Source organism: Salvelinus namaycush, chromosome 10 (assembly GCF_016432855.1).
Source record: "Salvelinus namaycush isolate Seneca chromosome 10, SaNama_1.0, whole genome shotgun sequence".
NCBI classification, from domain to species: domain Eukaryota; kingdom Metazoa; phylum Chordata; class Actinopteri; order Salmoniformes; family Salmonidae; genus Salvelinus; species Salvelinus namaycush.
The window spans coordinates 6,446,207-6,471,518 of record NC_052316.1 but is presented as its reverse complement, the minus strand read 5'-3'; the positions used below and the strand labels follow the sequence as shown (position 1 = coordinate 6,471,518).

The 25,312-nt window shown below is 43.9% G+C and overlaps 1 protein-coding gene across 1 annotated transcript in view; it reads left to right on the top strand.

Annotated features, from left to right (window-relative positions):
• Positions 1 to 25,312, top strand: part of LOC120054616 (receptor-type tyrosine-protein phosphatase S-like) — a 201,671-nt gene that overhangs the window by 98,825 nt on the left and 77,534 nt on the right. The window contains exons 7-12 of the mRNA XM_039002094.1: positions 1,818 to 1,835; positions 10,642 to 10,752; positions 20,983 to 21,252; positions 21,413 to 21,994; positions 22,159 to 22,295; positions 22,496 to 22,640. Coding sequence (XP_038858022.1) covers positions 1,818 to 1,835; positions 10,642 to 10,752; positions 20,983 to 21,252; positions 21,413 to 21,994; positions 22,159 to 22,295; positions 22,496 to 22,640 — 1,263 coding nt within the window. The remainder of the gene's footprint in view (positions 1 to 1,817; positions 1,836 to 10,641; positions 10,753 to 20,982; positions 21,253 to 21,412; positions 21,995 to 22,158; positions 22,296 to 22,495; positions 22,641 to 25,312) is intronic.

Here is a 25,312-nt window from a genome sequence, read left to right as displayed (position 1 = left end):
TTAGTCTTTTTATTTCCCTGTTTCCTTTGTGCTCCCTTTTCTTTACTTTCAGATATGTTCTGTGAAAATGATAATTACATTGTAGGTTTTGATGTTTCTTTCAGACCAAATCGCTTTGAACTTCACAACTAATTTTCTATGCACTCATTTGTTAAATCTTCCTATCCCCTCTTTTTTACTCAGGATCCACAGTTGACAATCCTTGCTTCACAAACATACTTTATTAACCTTAACCTAACCTAACCTAACCAAACCTAACCTTAACCAAACCTAACCCTCACCTAACCAAACCTGAACTAGTAACTTCTTACTCCTAACTAAAGTTCTGACTTCACCGGAGAACAAATAAATCCACAAGCTTCCTGCTACCCTTAAACTCTAACTCTAACAACTTAACATACCCAAACCCTGTCCCCCTTTCTGTGTTGTTGGATATCTCTTATATGAGCATTTTAAAAGGATTAAATGTTTTGCCAGATTTTCGAGGAACCTGCAAGTGATATATTTCTGGGACTGTAACATCCATGGAGAATCGAAAACCATGCAAAACATCCAAGCTCAACACTCAAACCTCCCCACTGCTGGAAGAACAAAGGAGCACTCTGTACCCAGAGCAGGAACAGTAGCCCTAAAACAGAAGCCATTATAAATCACGTCTGTGGTTCCAACATTGCGGTGGCTTCCTTACAGCATAGTCTCGCCTCACACTTAGCTTCTCTGTAGTGACCAGCTATGAAAGACAGAGGGTTGTTTTTGTGTCTGGGATTCTAGCTCCCTGTAGTCACACTGGCACACAGGCCATGGCTGCGGTGTCAGCCACAACAGGCTGCATTAACCTTTGACCCCTGCGCTGTGTGCCGCAGGCCTGGTCACTAAATAGGGCACCTCCACTGGGCTGGCGCCGCCCTGGTGGCACTCTCAGGGGGTAGCCCAGGGCAGAACACTGTCAGTCTGCTGTTCTGACTCATCCAGAGATTGAGAGATACCGGAGAAAGAGGTAGCAAGAGTGGCACAAAAAAGAGGAAGAGCATTGAAGAGAGAAAGGGAAGGCGAAAGTGTGAGAGGAAAAGGAGCAAGAAAAAAAAGAGATTGTACGAGTAAAAAGAGAAACAACGGCAGAGACTGAAAAGAATAGTAAGAGAGTAAGAAAGAAAGACTGGAGTTAGGTTGGCTCTCTTTTCCCACTCACGTCTCTGTTCCAGGGGGACGTACTGTACGTTAGGTAGCAGCTCAGAACCCCAGGAGAGCCGCGCTACCCTCCCAATTAGGTGCCAAACCCAATGCTCATTACAGTTCCTATCCTCTGCCCAGCCTCTCTTCTACAGAGTGTGGGTAGTCTGGTAGGAGTAACAGAGCTGTCAACTGTTTGGCTTCCCACCCCAAGGTCACTTAGCTGGGAAAAGGCTTTACGTGATCTTAGCAGGCATGTCGACTTAAGCCCAATCCTATTTCGACTTGCCTTATCAGTGGGAATAGTGGCAATGATAAAACACACACGCCAAGACCCCAAGCTTCTCTCTGAACTCATTGTGTTCCCCCCTTAATATGGCTGAGGAGAAGAGAGGGAGAGGAGGAGATAAGGGACGAGAGTGTGCCCGCCATACTAAATCCCTGTTCCTTTGTGAGACCAGCAGTGGGAGGTCTTTCCAGTCTAATGAATTTGAAAGTTCCCTTGACAAGAAACTCTTAAACACTTTGATAATTACGGCCAATTAGCAAGGAACTGGTCGATTCACCAAACAAATAACTCCTGGCTCCTACTAATGTTAATCTTGAACTAAACTGTTGTCTTCTTCGTTTTGTATCTCTTCTTCCAGAGGGTACCCCCATCCGAGGTAAGACTTTAACTAACAACAAAACTGAACCTTAACCTCTAATCTAACCAGACTTAACCACCCCTATTCAAATGAAGTGACTAAACTGAGTGAGCTCCTTCTCCAAAGAAATCAAGCCTTCTTATATGTCCAGCTAACATTCATATTTTGTCCTTTGTGTCTTTGTCTATGCGTGTATGTGTCTGTGTTTTTCCCTTTTTGTGTTTCATTCCATCCTTAGCGTATTTCATGTGTGTCTGTGTGTGTTCTGTGTTTGTTAACCCCTTCAATGTGAGAACTACCGATGCAATTTCAATCTGGCGTTGGAGTTGGGGGGGTTATTAGGGGTGGTTTGTTTGATTTTGCCTCTGACATTTCAAGTGTTTGGAGATGGCGGGGTGGGTTTTGGGAAGTATTTGTTGATCTTACCAGGCTAATGAATGCTGGGTAAACTGTACCCCCCCTCCGTCAGCCCTGATATCCTCTCCCGTTGCAGTGGCGGCCGGGGCGATGACCACATTACGTATGTTAATGTTCCGCCCCGCTGCCGCCTCCTTATGACTCCTGGCAGGAGACGCTCCTGGAATGTCGGAGTAACTCGCATAAATTACGTTTGATTTCCATCCCCTGCTGCTGCAGTGTGGCGCGGCTTAGGAACATGAAGTGGAGTACGGGAATAGGCACTGGGCATTTCTAAAATGGCTGTGGCCACTGCATTAAACAGCATACGAGATGCATTGTCCAAACCAAATGATAGGCTATAAGGGAGAGGATGTGACGGTTGAATGGAGCACAGGAAATGGTGGGAAATTATTGCTACCATGGCTGCGGTGACTGATATGGAAGTTCAAAGTCCACATTGGATTATTCCTATACCCTTGATCATCCAGCTGGGCCACACTTGACACACTATCTCCCAAAGGTTGATCTTTGTACTCTATTGTTTTAACGTGATCTTAACTGTGTTTGAAATAAAATGGCTTCCTTTACAGCGGTAAGCAGGTAGGTAAACGTCTAATTTCTCTGTCAGTATTTCACCTCATATTTCGGGGGATTGGGCCAATAGTGGCAGGCAGGGATGGGTGGTTAGGATGTTATTATGATCAACAAGTTCATCTTTTTGTTTGAGGAGTGATACTAGTATTCGTCAGTTAAAGCTCTTTACCTATCTTTTTATTACCATACATGAGCGAGCCCGTAGACGAATAAACAAAATCCAACTACACCACGATCCCCCAGTACATGAAGGAGAAATCCTTGAACCAAGACAACCTTGTCCGTAAACCAGCGAACAACCGTATCCATAATGTCTGGCATGAAAAGGTCCCCTTAAAAAGCGCGCGTGGGGAACAAAACCGAGCGTGACTTATGAACTTTTCATTTGCATAATGCGATTTAGCGATCCACAACGGACAGTTCCCTCACTGTCGGAGCTCTGCTGCAACCAGTCCCAGAGACCTGAACTGGGTTGGCGATGGCAGAGGGATAGAGGGGGTGGGGGTCTGTCCCCCTCTCCCAGATGATTTACAGGGACACAGGTGGTTTGTGGATGCATCAAAGCACAAGGGATGGTGGGAAGTAGGCAGAACCAAAGGGAGTGGCACGGGTAAGAAGGAGGATTGACTGTACCAACTGTTTTGAGGTGTATGAAGTTGGGATCTCTGGATGTTAGCTCTACAGACACTAGTGTGCCTGTAAGCCACAACAGATGCCGTGATACATAGCGGCCACTTGTTTCGTGTTATTTACCCCCGTGTGCGCCCCGAAACTGTGGCCTAACTACTGTCAGCACTATTGTCATGCAAGAATGCCATAGCTGGCCTGAAGAAAAGCAGTGGACGCCCTACTTGCAGTTCATTACAGGTGTTATGAGAGCGTTACAAGCCGCCAGATGGATGGCGAAAACAATGGCATCACGTCTCGGGGTCCTCTGCTGGTGTGCTCACATCTAATGACCTTGGGGTGGCGATTGAGCGTGGTCCGAGTGACAGTGAGAGAGGGGACAACAGATTTGGACAGCGCTGTCACCTTTCCCTGCTTGCTCCTGTTTTCTCAAACAGACTGCTCTGTCTCTCTCTCTCTCCAGCACGCTTTGATTTGGGAAAGCACTGTTGTCACTGTTCTTAACACAGTTGGGAACCTGTTTTTTTCCCCCAATAGTGTGAATTGGTTGTTGTATTCAAAGGTGTGGCTTTAAACAAATGCAGAGAGGATTATGCGAGAAAAGCAGATGAGAGAGAAGGGAGTTGAAAAGAGAAAAAGGAAGAGGTGGAGAGTAACAGTGCAGAGTGAGAAGGAGATGAGAAGAATTGGAGAAGAAAAAAAAGGAGAACGCATGCAAGGAGAGATGAAAAATACAGATTCTCTCTCCTGCGCCACCCTCAGGCCTGGACGAGTTCTGCAGTGGGTGTTAAACCACAGCCAGCCATCTTGTTGATCTCCTAAACAAATCAATCAGGGCCTGCCAGCCCGCACTAATTGAATTACACAAATGGGACTGGGTGGGTACACATGGCCAAGCCTGCGCACGGAGGCAATGGGGTGGGCAGCCTGTGGCCGCGGGCACTTTCTGGAATTAATCATCTGCCTGTGCCAGACCCCTCCCCTCCCTTACCCTCCCTCTCTTTCTCTTCCCCCCATCTCTCTCTCCTTCGTCATCGCCACCCACTCCTAATAGCCTGGCGTGTATTTGTGTGGCGCACGCCTTGGCAGGCCTCTCATTATCACACCTGCCTTCCTCGACACTCTGCATCAGATCAGCCTACATCTGCTGTTAACCAGGGGAGCTAGAGCCATCATTGACGACATCTTCTTCTCTGGTGATGATGATATGGTGGGGGTGAGGTGGTTGTCTGAAGGGAGTTGAGAGAGGGGAGTTGAGATAGACCTGTCTTGAAAGGGACGTCCTTGTGGATGAGCCTGGCTATTCGAGGTTATTTGGGAATAGGAGCCTCCCTCTTTTCTCTCTAGCCCCAAGGGCACTGTAGTAGTATCGATATCACATAGTTGTGGATATCTCATTGCCTCTAGTTTTGACTAGTTGGCTCGTTGAGAACTAGCTAGCTCAATTATAACTAGTCCAGCTGTGATGGACTAGTCCACTATTCACTGACTAATCAGCCATAAACATGGCCCATTAGATGTGTGGTATGGCAAGCACGTCCTTTTCCCTAATGAGATGAAACAAAATAGACGTGCGCCCGGAAGACTTTATTATTGTCGTTATTGTTGTGCTTGTGATAAGACTTCGCAGCTGGAGAGGGTTGGTGAGGTGCCGCATGTCCTGCGGAGAGAGAACTTTATTGACGTGTTTCGAGGGCCATTGTGCTAGTGTTGCTGTAAATTGCTGTTTATCTAAAAGACATTCGGCAGGTCTCTATCCATAAGCCCCCATTGTGTGGCCGTGTGGAGCTTTGTGCACATTGCCACTTGCTGGCGCAAGATAATTTTTCCGGTGTTATTATTTTCTTGCTGTTTTTTTAAGACAAAAAAAATGACAAGTAACGCCAATGGCCATGCACGTTCTGGAAAGCTACAGGCTGTCAGGGTGCTGCCAGGGAACTAGGAGTGGAATTATGCAAAATACATGTAAAATAGTCATACAAAAATGAAAGAGAATGGGGGGGAAGGAGAGAGTGGGTGAGTTGGTGGAGAGGATTTCGAGAAGGCGGTGGGGTGGTTTCAAGAGAAGGAACATCAAAGACATTTTGTTTGGATTCCAGCATGTTAAAAGAGCTCTAGGGCCTGTTGTCTTTAAAGATGGTACCCTCAGTTGGCCAGGGACTGCTTGGTCAAAAAATACAGAATTAGCTATGTATTAGATGAAGAGAGAGAGAGAGAGAGAGAGAGAGAGAGAGAGAGAGAGAGAGAGAAAGAGAGAGCGACTTGAGCACAGTGAATTAATTAATGCAAATGAGTTTGAACAGAAATTATAGCCATTGTATACAAGAATTACGTTCTATGACACAGGCAGACACAATTCGAGCAGACATGCACAACAGAAATGAATACTAAATAAAGGATATGAAATCTATAGCACCAATGCAACGGGAAACCATTAATTACTTTGCCAGCTCTGTTCCAGGAAGCGATTTGACGATAAAGAGACTGACAGATCGAGGGAGAAGCGACTTGAAATAGAATAAAATTGTGATTTTGCCTGCTCTTCCCAGCTTAAGAACTCTCTGTACTCCTGAGATGTACTTTGAAATAATGGCTGCAATTATGTAATGAAGTCAGTGGGTACCCTAGAACCAGCTGATGGCTCTTAGAAAGGAGTTACCTAAAATAGTGAAGCACAGATAAAACACAAACACTCACTCAAAGTCGCTCCTTGCTTGAAAAGCTCAATCCACAGGAGCCTCTCGTTGGTTTTAATTAGTGTATCATTAATTTGGCTCGGCTGTTTATGTAGTCATTTTGAGATTCTCTCACTTTGAATCAGTGAGGTTTCACGCAAACAGGCAATAATCCGGTTTCCATCCGACTTTTTGTGCAAGTGAACTACATGTTGGATAAACATTGTCGCGACAGAATTGATGGAAAGTGCAAAATCTGTCGGTAAACTTTCCAAATGTCCTCAAAATAAAATACGCTACACAAGGTGGGATCTTTCTGTGTCTGTAAAGTTATTTACGGGAGAAATGGCATCGTAAATGCTTTTATGCGTAAATATTTATAGACATTTAGAGTTACGCGATGACATGTTTTGTAATCCTCCCACTATGACTCCCATAATAATCTCTTCATGTAGCCCGAGGATCATCAACTAGTTTCGTCCCACGGGCCGCCAGTTGGGGAACCCTGATGTAGGCTATACCTGCACTGTATATGCGAGCTGTTAGCTAGAGCGCACTTGGCAATACCAGAGTGGGCACATTCGCTATATAACGCCACAGTTTTGTGACAAAACCATAGGTAGAGTTGAAAATGCGATGGAAACCCATTCAACTTTTTTTTATTCGGTACATTGCAATTTAACTGCAAAAGTTATTTGTATGTGCATTTTTGTATGTGCACTACGTCATCACGCACAAGTCAATTTGATGGAACGCATCTCTGGTGGGAAAATGTGCGTATTGTTTTTATGTGGATGTGAGAATATTTGCATGAAAATCTGTCGCCAATTGGACGGAAACCTAGGTGCCGACATCAGTGTTATTGATTGTTTGTGTCTGCTAGGAAAAGGTTAAGAATAAATGTTTCAGTTGGCATCTGTAGGTATTGTTTAGAAACTGCTTTTAGTTCTATTCATTTTGGTTCAGGAAGTCAAATAAATATAGAAACAGATAAATAATAGCCAGTGTCAAGGTGTTAAAGCATTCCCATGGCAAGATCTATGGTCACAGGAAGGGAGAGAAGGGCTTGCTCTCTTCGTAAACACCCAGGCTTTTTTGTTTATTTATCCCCAGTACTTTATGGAGGCATTAAAAATTCTGTCGCCGGCCTTCAATCAGCTTAAAGATTTCAGAATTCAGCTCGGGCCAACAGAAATTTCTGGAACTGTCTCTGCCCAGAGTCAGACTTCACATGGTTCTTATTCACTGGCCTCCCTGCCGTCCAACTGAGGAGGCCTCTGAACACGCTCCAGCCCACCTGCCGTGACTCTGGCACTCGCTGCGCCAACCGCACATCAAACAGATCCAAATCAGGTCCCCCACACACAGCAAAAAAACACCACCTGCGTTCTTGCAGGTAGACGGTTTCAGTTTGCCGTATGTGTTCGCCATGCCAGATAGGACTCCCCATTGGGGACGGGATGATCTGAAAGAGAGAAAATAAGAAAAAAAGACAGAAAATAAGAGAATTCTAAATGGGTCGAGTTTCAGAGTCTATGTTTTCAGAGTCTATGTCTCTCTATTTTGCACAGACTCTTAGCTAGAGATCATACTGTACATGGAAATTGAGGCAGGCAGTCAGAGTAAAGGTAGTAACATAACACAGTGCATTCGGAAAGTATTCAGACCCCTTGACTTTTTCCACATTTTGTTACGTTACAACCTTATTCTAAAATGGATTAAATCGTGTTTTCCCTCATCAATCTACACACAATACCTCATAATGACGAAGCAAAAAACGTTTTTTAGAATTTTTTGCTCATTTATAGAAACAATTTAAATGGAGATATCACATTTACATAAATATTCAGACCCTTTACTCAGTACTTTGTTAAAGCACCTTTGGCAGCGATTACAGTCTCGAGTCTTCTTGGGTATGACGCTACAATCTTGGCACACCTGTATTTGGGGAGTTTCTCCCATTCTTTTCTGCAGATCCTCTCAAGCTCTGTCAGGTTGGATGGGGAGCGTCGCTGCACAGCTATTTTTCGGTCTCTCCAGAGATGATAGATCGGGTTCAAGTCTGGCTCTGGCTGGGCCACTCAAGGACATTCAGAGACTTGTCCCTAAGCCACTCCTGCGTTGTCTTGTTTGTGTGCTTAGGGTCGTTGTCCTGTTGGAAGGTGAACATTTGCCCCAGTCTGAGGTCCTGATCACTCTGGAGCAGGTTTTCATCAAGGATCTCTCTGTACTTTGCTCTTTTCATCTTTCCCTCGTTCCTGACTAGTCCCCCAGTCCCTGCCACTGAAAAAGATCCCCACAGCATGATGCTGCCACCACCATGCTTCACCATAGGGATGGTGCCAGATTTCCTCCAGACGTGATGCTTGGCATTCAGGCCAAAGAGTTCAATCTTGGTTTCATCAAATCAGATCTTGTTTCTCATGGTCTGAGAGTCCTTTAGGTGCCTTTTAGCAAACTCCAAGCGGGCTGTCGTGTGCCTTTTACTGAGGAGTTGCTTCCGTCTGGCCACTCTACCATAAAGGCCTGATTGGTGGAGTGCTGCAGAGGTGGTTGTCCTTCTGGAAGGTGCTCTCATCTCCACAGAGGAACTCTGAAGCTCTGTCAGAGTGACCATCAGGTTTATGGTCACCTCCCTGACCAAGGCCCTTCTCCCCCGATTTCTCAATTTGTCCAGGCAGCCAGCTCTAGTAAGATACTTGGTGGTTTCAAACTTCTTCCACGCTGTTCATGGGGACCTTCAATGCTGCAGACATTTTTTGGTACCCTTCCCCAGATCTGTGCCATCCTTAGACCTCATGGCTTATTTTTTGCTCTGATGTGCACTGTCAACTCTGGGACCTTATATAGACAGGCGTGTGCCTTTCCAAATCATGTCCAATCAATTGAATTTATCACAGGTGGTCTCCAATCAAGTTGTAGAAACATCTCAAGGATGATCAATGGAAACAGGATGCACCTGAGCTCAAATTTGAGTCTCATATCAAAGGGTCTGAATACTGATGTAAATAAGGTATTTCTGTTTTTTATAATATTAAAAACCTGGTTTCGCTTTGTCATTATGGGGTATTGTGTGTAAATTGATGAGGGGGAAAAAGTATTCAATCCATTTTAGAATAAGGCTGCAATGTAACAAAATGAAGAAAAGGTGAAGGGGTCTGAATACTTTCCGAATGCACTGTATATGGTTCGTTATGAACTGTGTGTTTCGAGCCCTGAATACTGATTGGCTGACATGGGTATGACAAAACATATACTTTTACTGCTCTAATTACTTTGGTAACTAGTATATAATAGCAATAAGGCACCTCGGGGGTTTGTGGTATATGGTCAATATACCACGGCTAAGGGCTGTATCCAGGCACTCCGCATTGCGTCGTGCTTAAGAACAGCCCTTGGCCGTGGTATATTGGCCATGTACCACACCCCCCTCGGGCCTTATTGCTTAATTATAGGGACCTATTTAGACCAGAGTGTTAGGGGGACCTTAACATGTTAGCTTTCTGCAGTGGTATATCTGAATTACTTATTTTTTGAAGTGGTGGTGTATCTGACAAAGGAGCACAGGCACAGTGGCATATTGATGTGCCTTAGCTAAACGCTAACGAGCGCCGGTGCTGTTTGTCAGGGAGGCAGGGACGGCAATCTGTCAGCAGGCCGAGCCAGACCGAAGTCCTAATGATATCATCAGGAGCAGCCGTCGTCGAGCGTTAACGAGGAATGATCTGACACCCATTGTTTCACCTCCTGTCTTCGATCTACTTCATTCTCCACACTGTTTACTTTGTTAGCTAGCGTTGGTCTTACTCGTCTGTAACCCATATTGAGACTTGTACACGGGGACTTGAACATGAAACTGGGGTTTGTTTGTCATCTCTATCTGGCATGTTCTAAGGTTGAAGAAGGTGTCCCTGTAGCCACGGATGCGGACATACACAATTAATTATCTCACTGTTAGCAATTATTCACTCTGTGGTGCAGCAGTGGGGATGGATATGCTGCACTAATTAGAGTGCTTCAGAGTTGCTCATTTTGGACATGAACTGATGAAGATCTTCCCATGACCCCCCCCACACACACACACGCACACACACACACACTCCCTCAGTGAGTGCTATGTGAAGGGGGATCTGTCCATCCCCATTCAATCGTAACCTCTCAGCGTCTTGTCTATCATGCCACTGGCACCACTGGCACTCATGGATGTTTGAGGAGAAAAACATGTACAGGGATCTTTTCCATACACATTTAACAGCAAATTTAGTTTGACTTATTTAGTTCACCAATTTAATTATTTCATTTTTCGTGGGTTAGCGAGGCTAGTGGAAGGCAGTATGCATTAGTGTTAAGGAGAGAACCATTTTCAACGAAACGGGCTTGAGAAATTTATGAGGGATACTTTCCATTAAGAAGGTTTTTGACTCTCCTGCCATTATGGATTTACTAATAATTTTCTCCTCCTCCCTCTTCTTCTCTCTCTCTGTCTCTCTGTCTCCCTCTTTGTCTTTGTCGGGTGTTGTCTTTCCCAGGTGCCCTGCAGATTGAGAACAGCGAGGAGACGGACCAGGGGAAGTACGAGTGCGTGGCGTCTAACGTGGAAGGCGTGCGCTACTCATCCCCTGCTAACCTATATGTGCGAGGTAGGGTGCAACAAGGCGCCGGAGGCCAGAACACCTTCTACTACTTTGACGGAAATGGCTGCCAGAGGGCAGCTCAGTCTAAGTGCACTAGGAAGTCAAATTTTAAGAAATCGTGACCAAGGGGGACAATACAATTTCTTAACTTCGAATGGGGCACTATTGTGTATCATACAGTATTTGCAAGAAAAATCTGATTTATTTACATAATCCTTGTGGCATTGATACCAGTATTGTTCCTCATTAATGCTAATTTAACTTGCAGTGAAGAGTGTTGAACTGTATCCCACCAACTAACCCTCCTCCCTGTTATAATGCTCAATTCAAATTGGTGTCTTTTAATCTTGATATGCTCCCTTTCTGAAAGCCCCAAATACCCTAAAGAAGCAGATATACAAAATGTAGGCTTTTATGGTGACAAAGTATGTGGTCAGTAATTATTCAAGTAAGTGGGCGATAGTTGTAGTAGGCTTTTAAATCTGTTTACTGTCAAACGCCCATGTCATTCTCTAAGTTAATGGTCTTAAAGTGAGTGTCCAAGGAATGTTTCTGAATCGATTTTAAGTCACAGGAATATGACGGTAAGTCTGATTTTGATTGGGTGGCAAAGCCTACTGCAAACCAATCAACATTTTTAACCCCATTCTTCCTTTCAGATTGGGAAAAAAGGTTTGAGCTGCTGTACAATGAACTAAGGCAATGCCTACAGCACCACTAAAGTAGAAACATCCATTGCTAGTATTACGGCATTACTATTTTGGCGTTTTGTCTTAAAATATGTAATTTAGGTGCTATATTCTGAAATTGTGAAAATATGAAGAACAATCAATCTGAGTAAACATTTCATTTTCTTACAAAACAGGCGATGAAGACAAAAGTTACTCCCTACCACTAATGCTAAACGATAACGAATCCCTTGTGAGGCAGCTTTAATAAATTGAGGCAGATGCATTTTTAGGCATGTATTATTTAGTTTGTGCATATTTAAAAAAGATGCCTCACATATCTGCTCAGTTTGTACCCGCTGTGTACCAAATAACTTTGTTCCCACTAAATAATTCACTGCTCTTACATTATGAAATGGGTCAGGGAGCTGCCTTTTCATTATCATTGTTATTATCATGCCCTCGGAAGGAGCGACTTACCAGGGAGTTAAAAATCCTAAAGCAATAATACCGTTCCTCTAGTAGAGGTCCATCTCCAGTTGCCGTACAGTCTAGATGTGATGCTGTGGCAATCTGAGTCAAGCAGTTAACCTCCACACGCTTATGTCCTGTGTGGCAGAATAGAAGACCCACGGTAATCTAAGTGAAGAGCTCCATCGACGTAATAAACAGAAAACAATTGGCAACATTTTGTAATCTTAGAATCTGAATGCAAAGAGTTCTATAGTCAAAATATATATAATGTCCTCAGACCAAGTTTAGTTCCAGTAACTGGTGCAGTCCCCAGAAGCAACAGCACCTTTTTAGGATGGTCTCTACATATGATCTGTATCCAGTGGCACAAGTTGTGCCTAGATTGTGTCGATTGTCTCTTTTTGGTTTTAATTTGTCATTCAATTCTGAAATTTGATGTTGACTAGTATGTTTTGTTCACAAATCAAATTGCACTTAAAATTAGCAGCTCCAGTAGGGATCATACCTCAAATGAACATTACCCTACAGTTGTATACAGTACTTGATTATAAGACTGTAGCCACAGACCATCCAAAAATCAAGCCATTGTCAAAATGTCACTTTTTGGCTTGCTCATAACCACCTGGTTGAAGTAAATATCTTAATACTGTAGCTGCTAATTTGAGCACAAACTGTGTCCTTCTATTGGTTATTTTCTTTTTTACTTTTTTTACTTTTTTTTTCTCTTTATTTTGTTTCGTTCTCTAATGAAAGCAAATTCGGCCACCATGGGAACTCTCTAGGTGGCTAAGGAGCTTGTGTGAATTTTGATAATGATGATGCGCTTGATTTTACTCCAGTGGCGGCCCATTTTTCCTAACAGACGACAGCGCGGCCACTGGGGTGAATCTGATTGTTTTGGGTTAAAGCTTATTTTAAGGGGCCAGGCAAGTTTCTTAAAGACGGATGTCACTGATAGCAGAGACAGAGAGCCGAGGGAAAACCTAAAACTAGAAATGTAGCTACAGCTAAACGCCTTGAGGTGGCTTTTTTTACTCTCTCTGTGTTTCCCCTATTTTTCTCTTCTCCTCATGTCATTGTGTTCTGCATCAACCCCTTTACATCCCTCAGAGCTTCGAGAAGGTTGGTGTGTTTTTTCTTTTTTACTTTTTTTACCCACATAAAAAAAACATGTTGATCACTATATTTATCTATTACAAAGCTCGATTCATTACTAATTTGATGAAATCCTAAACAATTTGTATCAAAAATGCTAAATACTTATGAAGGACAATTTTCTTTATTCTTTATTCAAAAGAAGAAATGATTAAAAGAAACCCGCTTAGTTCGGGTTTTGTTTCCTTACTTTTAAGTTTGCATTGTGGGGCCTTTTCTCGTTTGCATCCTTTGGTATTGCTTCTGCTCTGAAAGCTTTCTTGCACTTGTTTCTCATGGAAACCCAGCACTTGGAAATAACAGGGCCTGATGCATGATGGGAGAATGTAACTACGCTTGCATGCCTAAACAGAATTCCTTTTGGCGTTTTCTTTTCTTTCTGCATTCTTTCCTGTGTTTTTTTGTCAATTTGTTTCTCTCTACTTCTTCTGTTACCCACCCACTGTTTACCTAATTGAGACCTTAGTTGGCTTCTTCTTTTAGTTAGTCCTTTTGTGTAGTGGTGTTAGTGTCGTGTTTGTTCCTTAGTTTTGTTCTGTTTTTGAACTTTCCTTTCCTTAAAATGTATGTGTTATTCGTGGTTCTTTTGTTTGCGGTTGTTAGTTTTTTCCTCAGTAAAGCTGCTGCTTCTTGAGTCCCTACATGAATTTTAATGCTAGATAAAATAATATGTGTGTATACAGCCAGTGTTCCTGTCATCATGTTTAAAGTAATCCATTATGAATACATCAAACCTGATTGGTCTAGATTGGGTTCAGTGGAGATTTTTGCATTTTACAGTATCAAGAAGATCAATATCAATATAATGACTCTTGCACAGGTGCAGAGGTGTTTTTTATTTTCCAATGGCGGCAATCAGACACGATTGGTTCGTTGGCTGACTGTCGTTGTCCTTCAGCAGTCGGCAGACTCAATCAAACTCCGCTTTACTATTAATTCAGTCGCCTTTTCGACATCGCATGTCTGAATTGATTTTCAGATTGATGCAAGGCGGGTAATGAAGGTTCTCAAATTGGACAAAAACAAATACGGAGCGGTTTGGTTTTTGATGCGTTTGCTTTATAATCCCGGTCTAATGGTGAGGAGAAGGCGCCAAATTAATTGCAGACCAATGCGAGCACCATTCGTTCACTGCTTCCAAATTGAGTGTCTTGAATCTAGCTTCCCATCAGTTTTCAAAGGAGTTTTCAGCATAATGTGTTGCTGTTGGTGTGTGCTAGTTTTGAAGCAGCAGATATTAAGCTGAATCAGAGCCAGATCTGTATTAAATCTCATGTCACCCACTGCAGTAAACTTGCACGGCTCCAGAGCGCTTGTGAATACATTACATAGATTTTGGGCAAAAGCCGGGTTGTTGGGCGACGGAATTACATGAGGTTCAACAAGTTTGTTCTATCAGGCATATCACTCATTCAGGCAGAAAAGATCGCAGACTTGCTCACGACTTCCCGTATCTAACTCCTCTGAGAGCTGTGATCATTTCTCTCTCTTTATGGATCTCCTGAGGATTAGGTCCAAGAATATGAGCTCTGTATATTGGTAAAAGTGGCCCTGCTCTGGGTCTGCGAAAGCATGTCCAGAGCCGTGTTGCGTTCCAACTGCGACAAAATAGTCCCTTTAAAATTGACGCAGAGTGGAGAGCTGCACTCTCCCCTGGGCATGAGTGCCCATGTGGGCCGAGCATGTAGGCTGCCTAAGAGAGACACAGGTTCACCCCTTTGCCTGTACCCTCGCCAACGCGAAAGCGGAAGAATAAATAATGAAACACATCGCCCCTGCCATGTCTCCATGGACTTGGTTATTGGCTTTAGTTCTTAGTTTTGTAGTTGTATTCGCCCATGTATTCACCCATGGACATGGTCCTGTACCGCATTAATGACACACTGTAACACATCCTAACACCAATATGGGCAGTGGATCCACCAAGTTGCAGTTGAGGGTTAATGACATCTCACAATAGTCAACCCACACACTGCTCTGCTGCTGCTCTCAACACGTGTGGTCTCTTTTGTGTCTCCTCTCTCCTCGCCCGTCTCTCTTTAGACTCGACTAAGCCAATACTCCCTTTTGAAATCCTCCGTCTTAACGCCGTTCAGCGAGACAGTTCATTAGGCAAATGTACATAATCATCTCTTTTGAGCCCTCACTCGTCGCCGACACAAATGAGGGGTTTGTTGGCGCCCACTGTACCTGGCACCAATGAATGATAAAAAGACACTCTATTAGCAATTGTACCAATTGAAGCCTTGCATACCGCAGGCTTGATATCCTCCCATTATTGTCCTCCCACAATCGAGTCCTTAAAACATGATCCCAACGAAGGAAACTTAACAAGTGAGCCCAGAAGACTTGGGCAACGATTACATTTCGGTCGATTTTTTTGCAGACCTATATTGATATCTATATATATATATATATATTATTGTAGTAGGTCTGTAATTAGTGTCTGGAGAAATATAATAAAAACATTGTCAGTGATGCAGGAAGACTGTGCTGTGATGACTGCATGTGAATGTTTGCACCCCTACTATGATGCCTGCCTTGTTTTGAATGTGCTTGCATGGCCTGCTGTGCATTTGTGTGTAACTGTTGGGAAAGAAAGCTAGATTACACCTTATTTTCTCGCTGGCCAAAGTGGAAGCCAGCCATTGCTAAGTAGATGTTTGTTTGAAGGAGTCCTGGAGATGATAGGCCCTCTCAAAACCGCACATATCTGTATCCTTGGAGCCCTGTATGAATTAAGAAATGCATATTTTTTGGTCACAAAACAGGGAACAATTTACTCTCAATCTGGACCAAATGTATATCATTTTTCCAATCTGACTAATTCACCACAAAGCTGAGACATATCTGCAGTATCGCTTGGCTGCTTGTCTACCTGTAAGACGATGGAAAAGTGAGGCACTATACAATCTTCTGAGCCTACTGTTTGCTATTATCAGATATCCAGCCAGGATTTCTGTCAGTATACCTTATGTAATAATATCCATTTTGATGAGCCACCCATAGAGACTATTTAGCATTGCCACAGTCAAGGTGTGTTAATACGGACGGCCCCTGTGGTTTCTATGTAAATGTGCTCGGCCTCACTCCACGAGTGTAACTAAAGGATCTCCATATCATGCCTGTGTCCTCAGGCACCAAGAGGGTGTAATCTCAGCTTCAAGGTGACACTAAAGGCTGCACATTATTTTGGCTTACCCCTTCATTTTGGGGCAGGACAGACTGCCTCACCAAAATGGCCGATAATGTCCGCCTTCTTCTGACCTCCGTTTTGGCACTGAACTCCTTCCACGTACCGCCCACTTAGAGTTACCGCAGTACTCTGGCGTTCTCTCTTGACAGCTCCTTCACCTTCGTCCACTGTAAAGACCTTTTGAGTTGTCTTTCTCTCCACATTGGGGCTTTGAAATAGGATTATCTATTTGTTACCGAGTCAAAATGAGTGGTCTATTATTCTCTCCATTCTATATGGGCCGGTTGGGCTCCTGGTCTTTGTGAATGAGGAGACGTGTCAATGCAATTGGGATTCTTTTTTTAGCTGGGTTTGCGTTTCTAAAGGGTAGCATCGCAAAGAAAGAGCAGCACTCACCACATCAAACAGTCTTGTCTGCTCGGTAGAGCTCACAGAGCCAGGTGCATGATAAATAGATGTACTCCACTTTATCACTTAATTATTTCGTATACAGTACTATATCAAGGTAATGGTAGTGGGTGAGGCATTGGCTAGAGATACAAATGTCGACCAGTAACAGCATACTGAGGGGCCCAGCTCCCAATTCCTCTGCCACTGTCACCCATCTCAAGATGAATAGGATTTAACGAAGCTGCGTTTATTGTCAACTAATGATGCTCTGTTTAAACAGATATTCTGGAGACATTCTGAGGGTAAAATTGATCAGAATTCATTCGAGGCTACATAAATGCATAGGGTTAGAAGTTAGATGATTGTTCCCTTGACGCATGCTTGAAAGATTTTAATGGAGGTTGGTGTACCATTTATTCCAGGGGCGAGATTTATATGACAGAAAACAGTAGGGCCTTCGAAGTGCAGGTAGCCAAAGGTGAAGGGTTAGATTTTTTTCCTCTGTTAAAGCCTCATTCACTCAACCACCAATGCTCCCGGTCCATTGGCTGACCCTCGCCCCAAGGGAGAGAACAGCACCGTCAAAACCAAAACTGGTATTCTCTTATTCGAATGTCCATACAATTCATCCTGATTGGACTTCCCTTAAAAATAGACTTCTTTGATATTCAAGTGTTTGGAATTTGATCTATTTAAGTCAAGTATAAAAGTGTCCGTAAGTCCTCTATTTGCCTTGTACCCCCCCAAAACCCAAGTTCCAAAACATCCAATGGTCTTGATACAGAGCCTTGAGGAACACACATGCATACTGTGATATTGTGTATGCTATTAAGACTGGTTTTGTGGATTTTAAGTTGGATTTCCTTTCTTTGATTTTGTGTGTATGTGTCCCCACACCATGCTAGATTGGGAATGGCATGCTTGGATGGGCTTGGTTGACATGGTTGGACTGTACTGGTTCTCTTGTGTCGGACCTGGTGGATGGAAGGATGCCTGACTGTTGTCTGTTACTCATGCCATAGTCACGACCATGCATGTCCGTGTGAGGAATGGGTTGCCCTTTCACCTTTGTTCTTCAATAAGCACTTTTTGGGGAGGGATTAGAATAAGGCTATGGCTTTTTTGGTTGAATACTTTACTCGAAGTGCGCTACAAAACGGCTGCCATAAGAGTGACATCATACCTACCATAACAGGACAGGACAGGGATCATGACAAAAATGATAACAGATAAGGCATTGTTCTGACATGTCTGATTGTTGTAACATCTGAAAGATGTTGAAACTACACTCTCCTGCCTATTAACAAAGTTATATTCGTTGATATAAATGGAGGGCTGGTTGTGATTCAGCCATGACCTGTTATGAAATAAATTATGTCATGCCACCGTTTTACTAGCATTGTGATTGTCACTTCTTGTGAATATGGTGCCCACTTTCTTTTCGTTTTTGGAAATAGGAGCCAATTCTGGGAATAGTTGTGTTTATCTAAAATGTGTCTAAAAAGTTCAAAGGTTTATTTGGTTTATTTGGTGTCTTTTTGACATGATGCAATTTGAGTTGCCATTTTACTATGAGTAAACACAAAGTATTTTACATAATGTTATCTTAAAGGGACATTTGTAGGAATCACTAGCTAACTTACTTCTACTTCATCTGAATAGAGCCTCAAGGTTGGATTGTGACATTCTGAGACAGTAACTGGAACAATTGACATTGTCAGTGAATTAGAGGTATTTTGTAAGGTACTCCGGGAGAGCAGTGGTGTGGGTGTATAAGATAATATGATTATCGGCCAATGGGGACCATAGAAGGTCACCATTCATCTTCAACTCAATCAGAACAAGTCATGTGAATAAATGCTTTATTAGTCATTTTACACATACAGTAAAAAGCGATACGCCTCCATGATTCTGTGACCAATCAATTGTGGTTGATTCTGTCGTTCAGATTCTAGTAAAAAAGTAGTAGAGATGAACATTTCTTGGGTGTCTCTTTGTGCACAAGCTTGGTTTATGTATTATAGATCCCAGCCCAGAGTTCCTTTATTGATATGCACACTCGGTAGTGTACACAAACAGGTAAATCATTTTAGAAGGAGTGTGCTGTAAGCTGATTGGTGCTCTCCCTCGTGGAAAAACAACCAAGGTTATCCAATATTACTATCGAATGAATCCCATTTGGATCGACACGGTGTGTTTGAAATGCCATTTTTCCTCTATGCCCCATCTTCCCCCCCTAACCTTTGTGCACCCCTGGTTTTGTTGGCAACAAGCTGGGGGATGGGGGGGGGGGGGGGGGGGGCAGTTGAATCTCTGATTTGAAGCCCCAGTGTGCGAGACCTTGAACCCACTTTGAGCAATGTTTTTGTTTACTTTGGCCAGAATCACAGTCTCCTTACTCTATCCCACTTCCGCCCCTCTCCCCTCCTACCTTCCCCTACCCTCTCCCCTCCCTCTGCGTACAGTACGTCCTTGTGCCCATCAGTGTCTTGTCTGTCTGTCCCTTCAGTCTGCTGTCTTGCTGCTTGGGTCTGTTCCGTTCTGCCTCGTGTCCCGTCTCCTTGTCCTCTCCGTCTGTCTGTCTGTCTGTCTCTAAGTCTGAGTCTCACCCCTTACATATTCACATCATTTTTTTTTTTTACGTCTCTCTCTCTCGCTCTCCCTCTCGACCGGAGTCCCATAGCCTCATACACTGTCACGCACACAAATAGGCACACACATACGCATAGCATTACATCACACATATCACAAACATCACACACATGTCGATATACTATGCATACTCACATAAACCCAAACTATTACCCAACTCAACCCTCTCGCAATCCCCATGATCAACTTCCTCTGACCATTCAACCTACAGCCAATTCTCTCCCATCCTAGACGTCCATTGTGCTGTACCTTTTCTCCAGCTCTTCCTTTGCCTCCTGTCGGGTTTCTTTCTTGACTTCTTTTACTATCTGTGATAGTTCCTCTCTAGCTACAACTGCTACAGCTATCTCTTTATGTCCTCTTATAAACACACTACCTGTTCCTCTCTATACTTATTTTGTGTTACTTCTGCCAGGACTGCGATGTGACAATGTGCCAACTGTCACATTAGGTCACATTGCCCCCCCCCAAAAAAAAAGAAAAAAAAAAGAAGCTTACACAGTATTGAAGTGGGTTTCCCCCCTCCCTCCTCCCACCCCTCCCTTCTCTCTTTTTGTCTCTCTCTCTGTCTCTATTCCTTGCGCGCGCTTTATCCTATATCTGATATTTCTCTTTTCCTCTCCAATCGTCTTTGTCTGGGCATGCTAGCGAACCTTAAGTTATATTCCTCAATGCATTTTATCTCAATTTTATATCTGGTTTTGTTACTTATCATTTAATCCTTGGTTTACCTCAATCTATTATGCATGCTGTCTGTGGGACTGATAGTTGCATCTATCAATGGAACCGTGTCAGATCTTAAAAAGGCTTTGTCCAGTGGATCTACCCTAAAACACAAAAATCTGATTAAAGTTTCTCATCATTAGCCATAGCTAGCAGGTACCATTAGGACTAAGAGCACGAGCCTGTTTATCAATCAGGTGCATGAGGCCCCAACTCGAACTATAATCACTCTATCCATAGAATAAATGCAATGGGAGAAATGTCTTAGGGAAAGTCTCAATTGCATACTCCTCGCATCCTCTCTCCTCTTTCCTTGTCTCCTTCTCAAAACCCATTGGAGGAGAAGGTCAGCGTGGAGAGAGCTCTGGCTTTCTCATCCTATGGGTTTTGAGAAGGAGATAAGGAGAGAGGACGAGAGGAGTATGGAATTGAGATCTTCCTTTATTCTTCCTTTGTCGTGGGAGGGCCTATAATGGCCAACTTCCTGGTTTGCTGTGAGTGGCTTTGAGGACAGGAAGTTCCTGTTTACTGTATGGCATCGATCATACAGTACTCCCTCAAATATTATACTCTGTCTTCATGGGTGTTAACTCCACGTTGTAGATGCATATTCTGTCAGTAGGTCAGTTTTCGAAGATGAGAAACTCATAATAGATTTTTGTGTCTTTAATTGTGCCGTGATGGGTCAAATTTTGGTAAATGGAACCTTGTTGCTATGAATCGTTGCTTTAATGTCAATCTATATTGTTGTTGAAGCAGTTCTTGTTAGTTTAGTATTTTTTTGTTACTTCGGAAAGTATGTACTAGAAGAACGTACTAGATTTAGTTGATTTAGTTGTCATGCACCGTGTTGATCTCTGTTGATGTAACAGATGCCGTTGAAAGGGTCAATTTTCATCGGCCGGTCTTGTTACCTCTTTTTCTCTCTCTTTTTGACTCCCTCCCTCCACCTCTTCCCTCCCTCCTTCCCACTCCCAGTCCGGCGCGTGCCCCCTCGCTTCTCCATCCCGCCGACCAGTCACGAGATCATGCCAGGTGGCAGTGTGAACATCACCTGCGTGGCGGTAGGGTCGCCCATGCCCTACGTCAAATGGATGCTCAACTCGGAGGACCTGACGCCGGAGGACGAGATGCCGGTAGGCCGGAACGTTCTGGAGCTCAACAGCGTGCGAGAGTCGGCCAACTACACATGTGTGGCCATGAGCAGTCTGGGCATCATCGAGGCTGTCGCGCAGATCACAGTCAAGTGTAAGAGGGGGCACAGGGATTCATCTAGGCTACTACTACTACTGCTATGGTCGGGCAAAACCAGCATGGAGATGTGTTATGAGGTGTCGTCTTTATGATAATTCTATGTTTGCATCTAAAAGTCCCTCTTCACCCCTCCCTCCCCACCTGACCCCCACAGCCCTGCCCAAGCCCCCAGGCATACCCATGGTGACCGAGACCACGGCCACCAGCGTCACCATCACCTGGGACTCGGGCAACCCGGACCCTGTGTCCTATTACATCATCCAGTACCGCGCCAAGTCTCCTGACAGCAAGTTTGAGACCATGGACGGCATCACTACCACGCGATACAGCATCGGAGGCCTTTACCCCAACACAGAGTATGAGATCCGCGTTTCGGCCTTCAACACGATCGGCCAGGGCCCCCCCAGTGAGCCGGTGGAGACCCGTACCGGGGAACAAGCCCCGGCCAGTCCGCCCCGCAACATCCAGGCCCGGATCATCTCCCAGAACACCATGATGGTCCGCTGGGACGAGCCTGAGGAGCCCAACGGGCAGATCAAAGGGTACCGGGTGTACTACACCATGGACCCATCCCAGCTCATGAGCCTATGGCAGATCCATAATGTCCAGGATAGCATCATCACCACCATCCAGAGCCTGGTGGCGTCTGAGACCTACACCATCCGTGTCCTGGCCTTTACATCGGTGGGCGATGGGCCCTTCTCTGACCCCATCCACGTCAAAGTGCTGCAAGGAGGTTAGGGTTCTGGGTTCAACCCTTCCTATCAACATGTCTGTGTGCTCTCACTAGGGATGAATGCATACCACAAGTGATCCATTAGGATCCTGTACTGTAGAAAGGAAAGAAGGTTCACTGCAATGATCACTGTCACTAATTAAATGTATCTTTGACTATCTTAGTCCCCGGACAGCCAACAAAGTTCCAGGTTGGCGCTGTGTCCGACACAAGCATCGAGTTGACCTGGGAACCTGCCTTTGAGAAGGAGGGAATCATCAACTTTGAGCTTCGGTACAAAGAGGGCAGTTTTGGCAGCCAGGTAAGATATTGTTGTCCATTGTTTAAAGCTATGGGAAGATTGTTGACCAAGCTTTTGCCTTTAAGTACTCTTGAACACCCTATCTGAGGAAAGGTGGTCAAACAAGGTTAAAAAAGGAACAAACATAAGGTACAGTGAACTGAAGTGATATTTAATGTCCATCAAAAGCATGCCTCACTCCCTCTGTTCTCCACCAACAGGTGACCAAAACCTTTGGCCCCACTGCCTCATACGTCGTTGAGGGTCTGCGAGCAAACACAGAGTACTACTTCTCTCTGGCTGCCATTTCCAACAAAGGCATTGGAGCCTTCACCAACGAAATATCCCAGAAAACCTCGCAAGCCAGTATGTAGCCCTTTTGCTCTCTTTTCCATGTACTCTGTGTGGGGTGTGGGCGGGTGGTAGGATTCTGAGGTGCAGAGGTTAACAATGTGTTTGTGTCTTCTGGGGACCTTTAATCATGCAGATATTTTGTGAGGACATGAACTCTCTTCCTGGCTCCAGGCTAGAACCATGGAATTAAAGGAAGCGTATCTGTTATTGCCTTGATGTCGAAGTTCTCATCACCTTTGAACTGTGAATGTGTTTTATGAGGCCAAACTCAGGGTTCAAAGCTGATTCAGTTTTGCAATGTCTTTCTTGATTCAATACTATGCAGGTCATCTTTTGAAAACATGTGATTTAATGCTTTGTGAATGACCAATGATGTTTTCTCCCAAAGACTTCAACCTGACAACAATAACTTTACGTTTGCCTCATGAACATGACATACACTCTGTACGATATGCTGTTCTTCTGGAGGATAGGGTTGTGTTCGGTAATGCAAAAAGTTGTGAGTACTGTATTCACAGTCGTTTATGGCTTTTAACCGCTTTTAACCTTTTGATTTGATTATTTTCTAACCTGGGTTTAAACTGTATGTCATGGTGCTAACTATGATGCAGTTTATCCTACATTGTCAAACAAACCGGTCAATGTGGACAGACAACGTTTTGCAGTATCTTTGGTTTTGCAGTTGGTTTTCCTTTGTCAACAACAAGTGCACTTTAACCCATGTGACTGAGACATAAAAACATGTCTAACTCCCCAGTGACTGCCATGGCTTTCTGCTGAACCGTCAGTAGACAGGGGAGAGGGAGGGTGTAGACGGGTGGGTGTAGGAATCTGAAGACAAGCAGCAAAACCATCCAATCACAAGCCTTTACTGTTCCTCAGCAGCCCCACCTTGCAAATGAATTCCAGCCGGTCAACTCAGGAGTGGCCTGTACATTTTTTACCCAGATGCCAGGAACACATCTAAATAATGGAACCGCTGCTTGCTAAAAATAGTCCCAAACAAGTGACATCATGGTAACCAGTAGGTGCAGAAGATGGAATACAAATATTCAATGCGGGTTGAGGAATGTGGAGCTGTTAGGACATTACATGTAAAATCTCCTGTAAGTCTCCAGACTTCCTTAGGGGTTACACACTGTATCCAAAAATGTAGATATGAGTTATGTGTTGAGGTTTAAGGCTTTATCTCCAAAGAACTCAGACAATGTATCTGGATTTCCTTACATTGTGGATGGATCAGCGCAGCCTTTGTGCAATTTGGACATTTCTGCAGGGTAGTAAGTTAATATAGATAAATTGCACAGATCAATGAGCATTGCTCAAATATGTGGATTCCCTAGCCTAGATCAAATGAGTGTATTAATCATACAGCATCCATGTAATCATAGCCCACACAATTCCATTATCATTTCAGTAATCTACATGGATGTTTAATTTGAGAATAGATTGGAGCTGTTTTGTCCTCTGTCCGATTCCTAAGGGGTTTACAATGGAGAACTTTGACTGGGGTTGGCCATCGGAAAGCCATGGTAGTGGGAGGAGACCTCCTTTAACACATTTTCTGTTTTTACCAGTGTAACTTGTTAACCGTGCCCCTTGTTGGGGGTATAGGGCTTTGGGAGAACCACTTCACATTTATGTTGGGTGTGGTTTGGATAGCTACGCTGACAGTGCTGCTGAATCACTTATAGGGCACCAGTTGCATGCAATACTCCCTCCTATCCCCTGGGGGTGCTGTTGAGATTCTGTAACTGCATCCTTGATCAACGGCTACACCAGGCATGACCCTACCTACAGTCGACTCCATCTCTGTCTCTGTGTCTTCAAGTATGTGTGCGTGTATGTGTGTGGGTATTTCCGCCTGTATATGTATGTATGTCACAGGTGGCTGGTGGCACCTTCATTGTGGAGGACAGGCTCATAGTAATGGCTGGAACAGAATAAATTGAATGGTATCGAACACATCAAACACATGGTTTCCATGTGTTTGATACCATTCCATTCACACCATTCCAGCAATTCCATTCTCTCTCTCTCTTTCTCTCTCTCTCTCTGTCTCTCCTTCCATTGCTGTCTCTGTCACGTTACCCTTGTCTGAAATGGAACAAAATCTCTCCTTGGAATGGCTTGACATCACCTTGCTTACTTTGTTTCCTTCCTCCTGTTTTGTTGAGTCAATTTAATAACTTTTTTGTTAGATTTTTTATTTTTTTTATTTTTTTAAGCATACGGCTCACATTACATCAGGAAGCAGCTTGCCACATTTTTGCTGGCGATTGGGTTCTAATGTGTAGTCAACTGCAGCCACCACACCAGCTACAACATACACCACTTAGTGATAACATTTATTAACCTTATCCATTTAATTAGAGTAAGTATCTCCTGGGATCTATTTCAGCTCCCTGCTTGTGCTGAGGGTCTCCTTTTTTCAACCCGTTGAGCTCTGTCATTAGAGTCCAGGGACATCGGTCACTTCTCTTAGTCAATGGCTGCTCGTGTACAGCCAGCCATCCCTTCTGAAGTAGGTGTCAGAAAGAGCCAATGGCTTCACATCAAAGAGGTCAGAAAGGTTACGAACTCAGACAGTCAAAACAAAACTGTGTTTCACACCACAAACACAAAAACATCAAAACAAAACATGATCTTGTGGATGCCTTTGAGGTAAGTGTTTGTTTGGCACA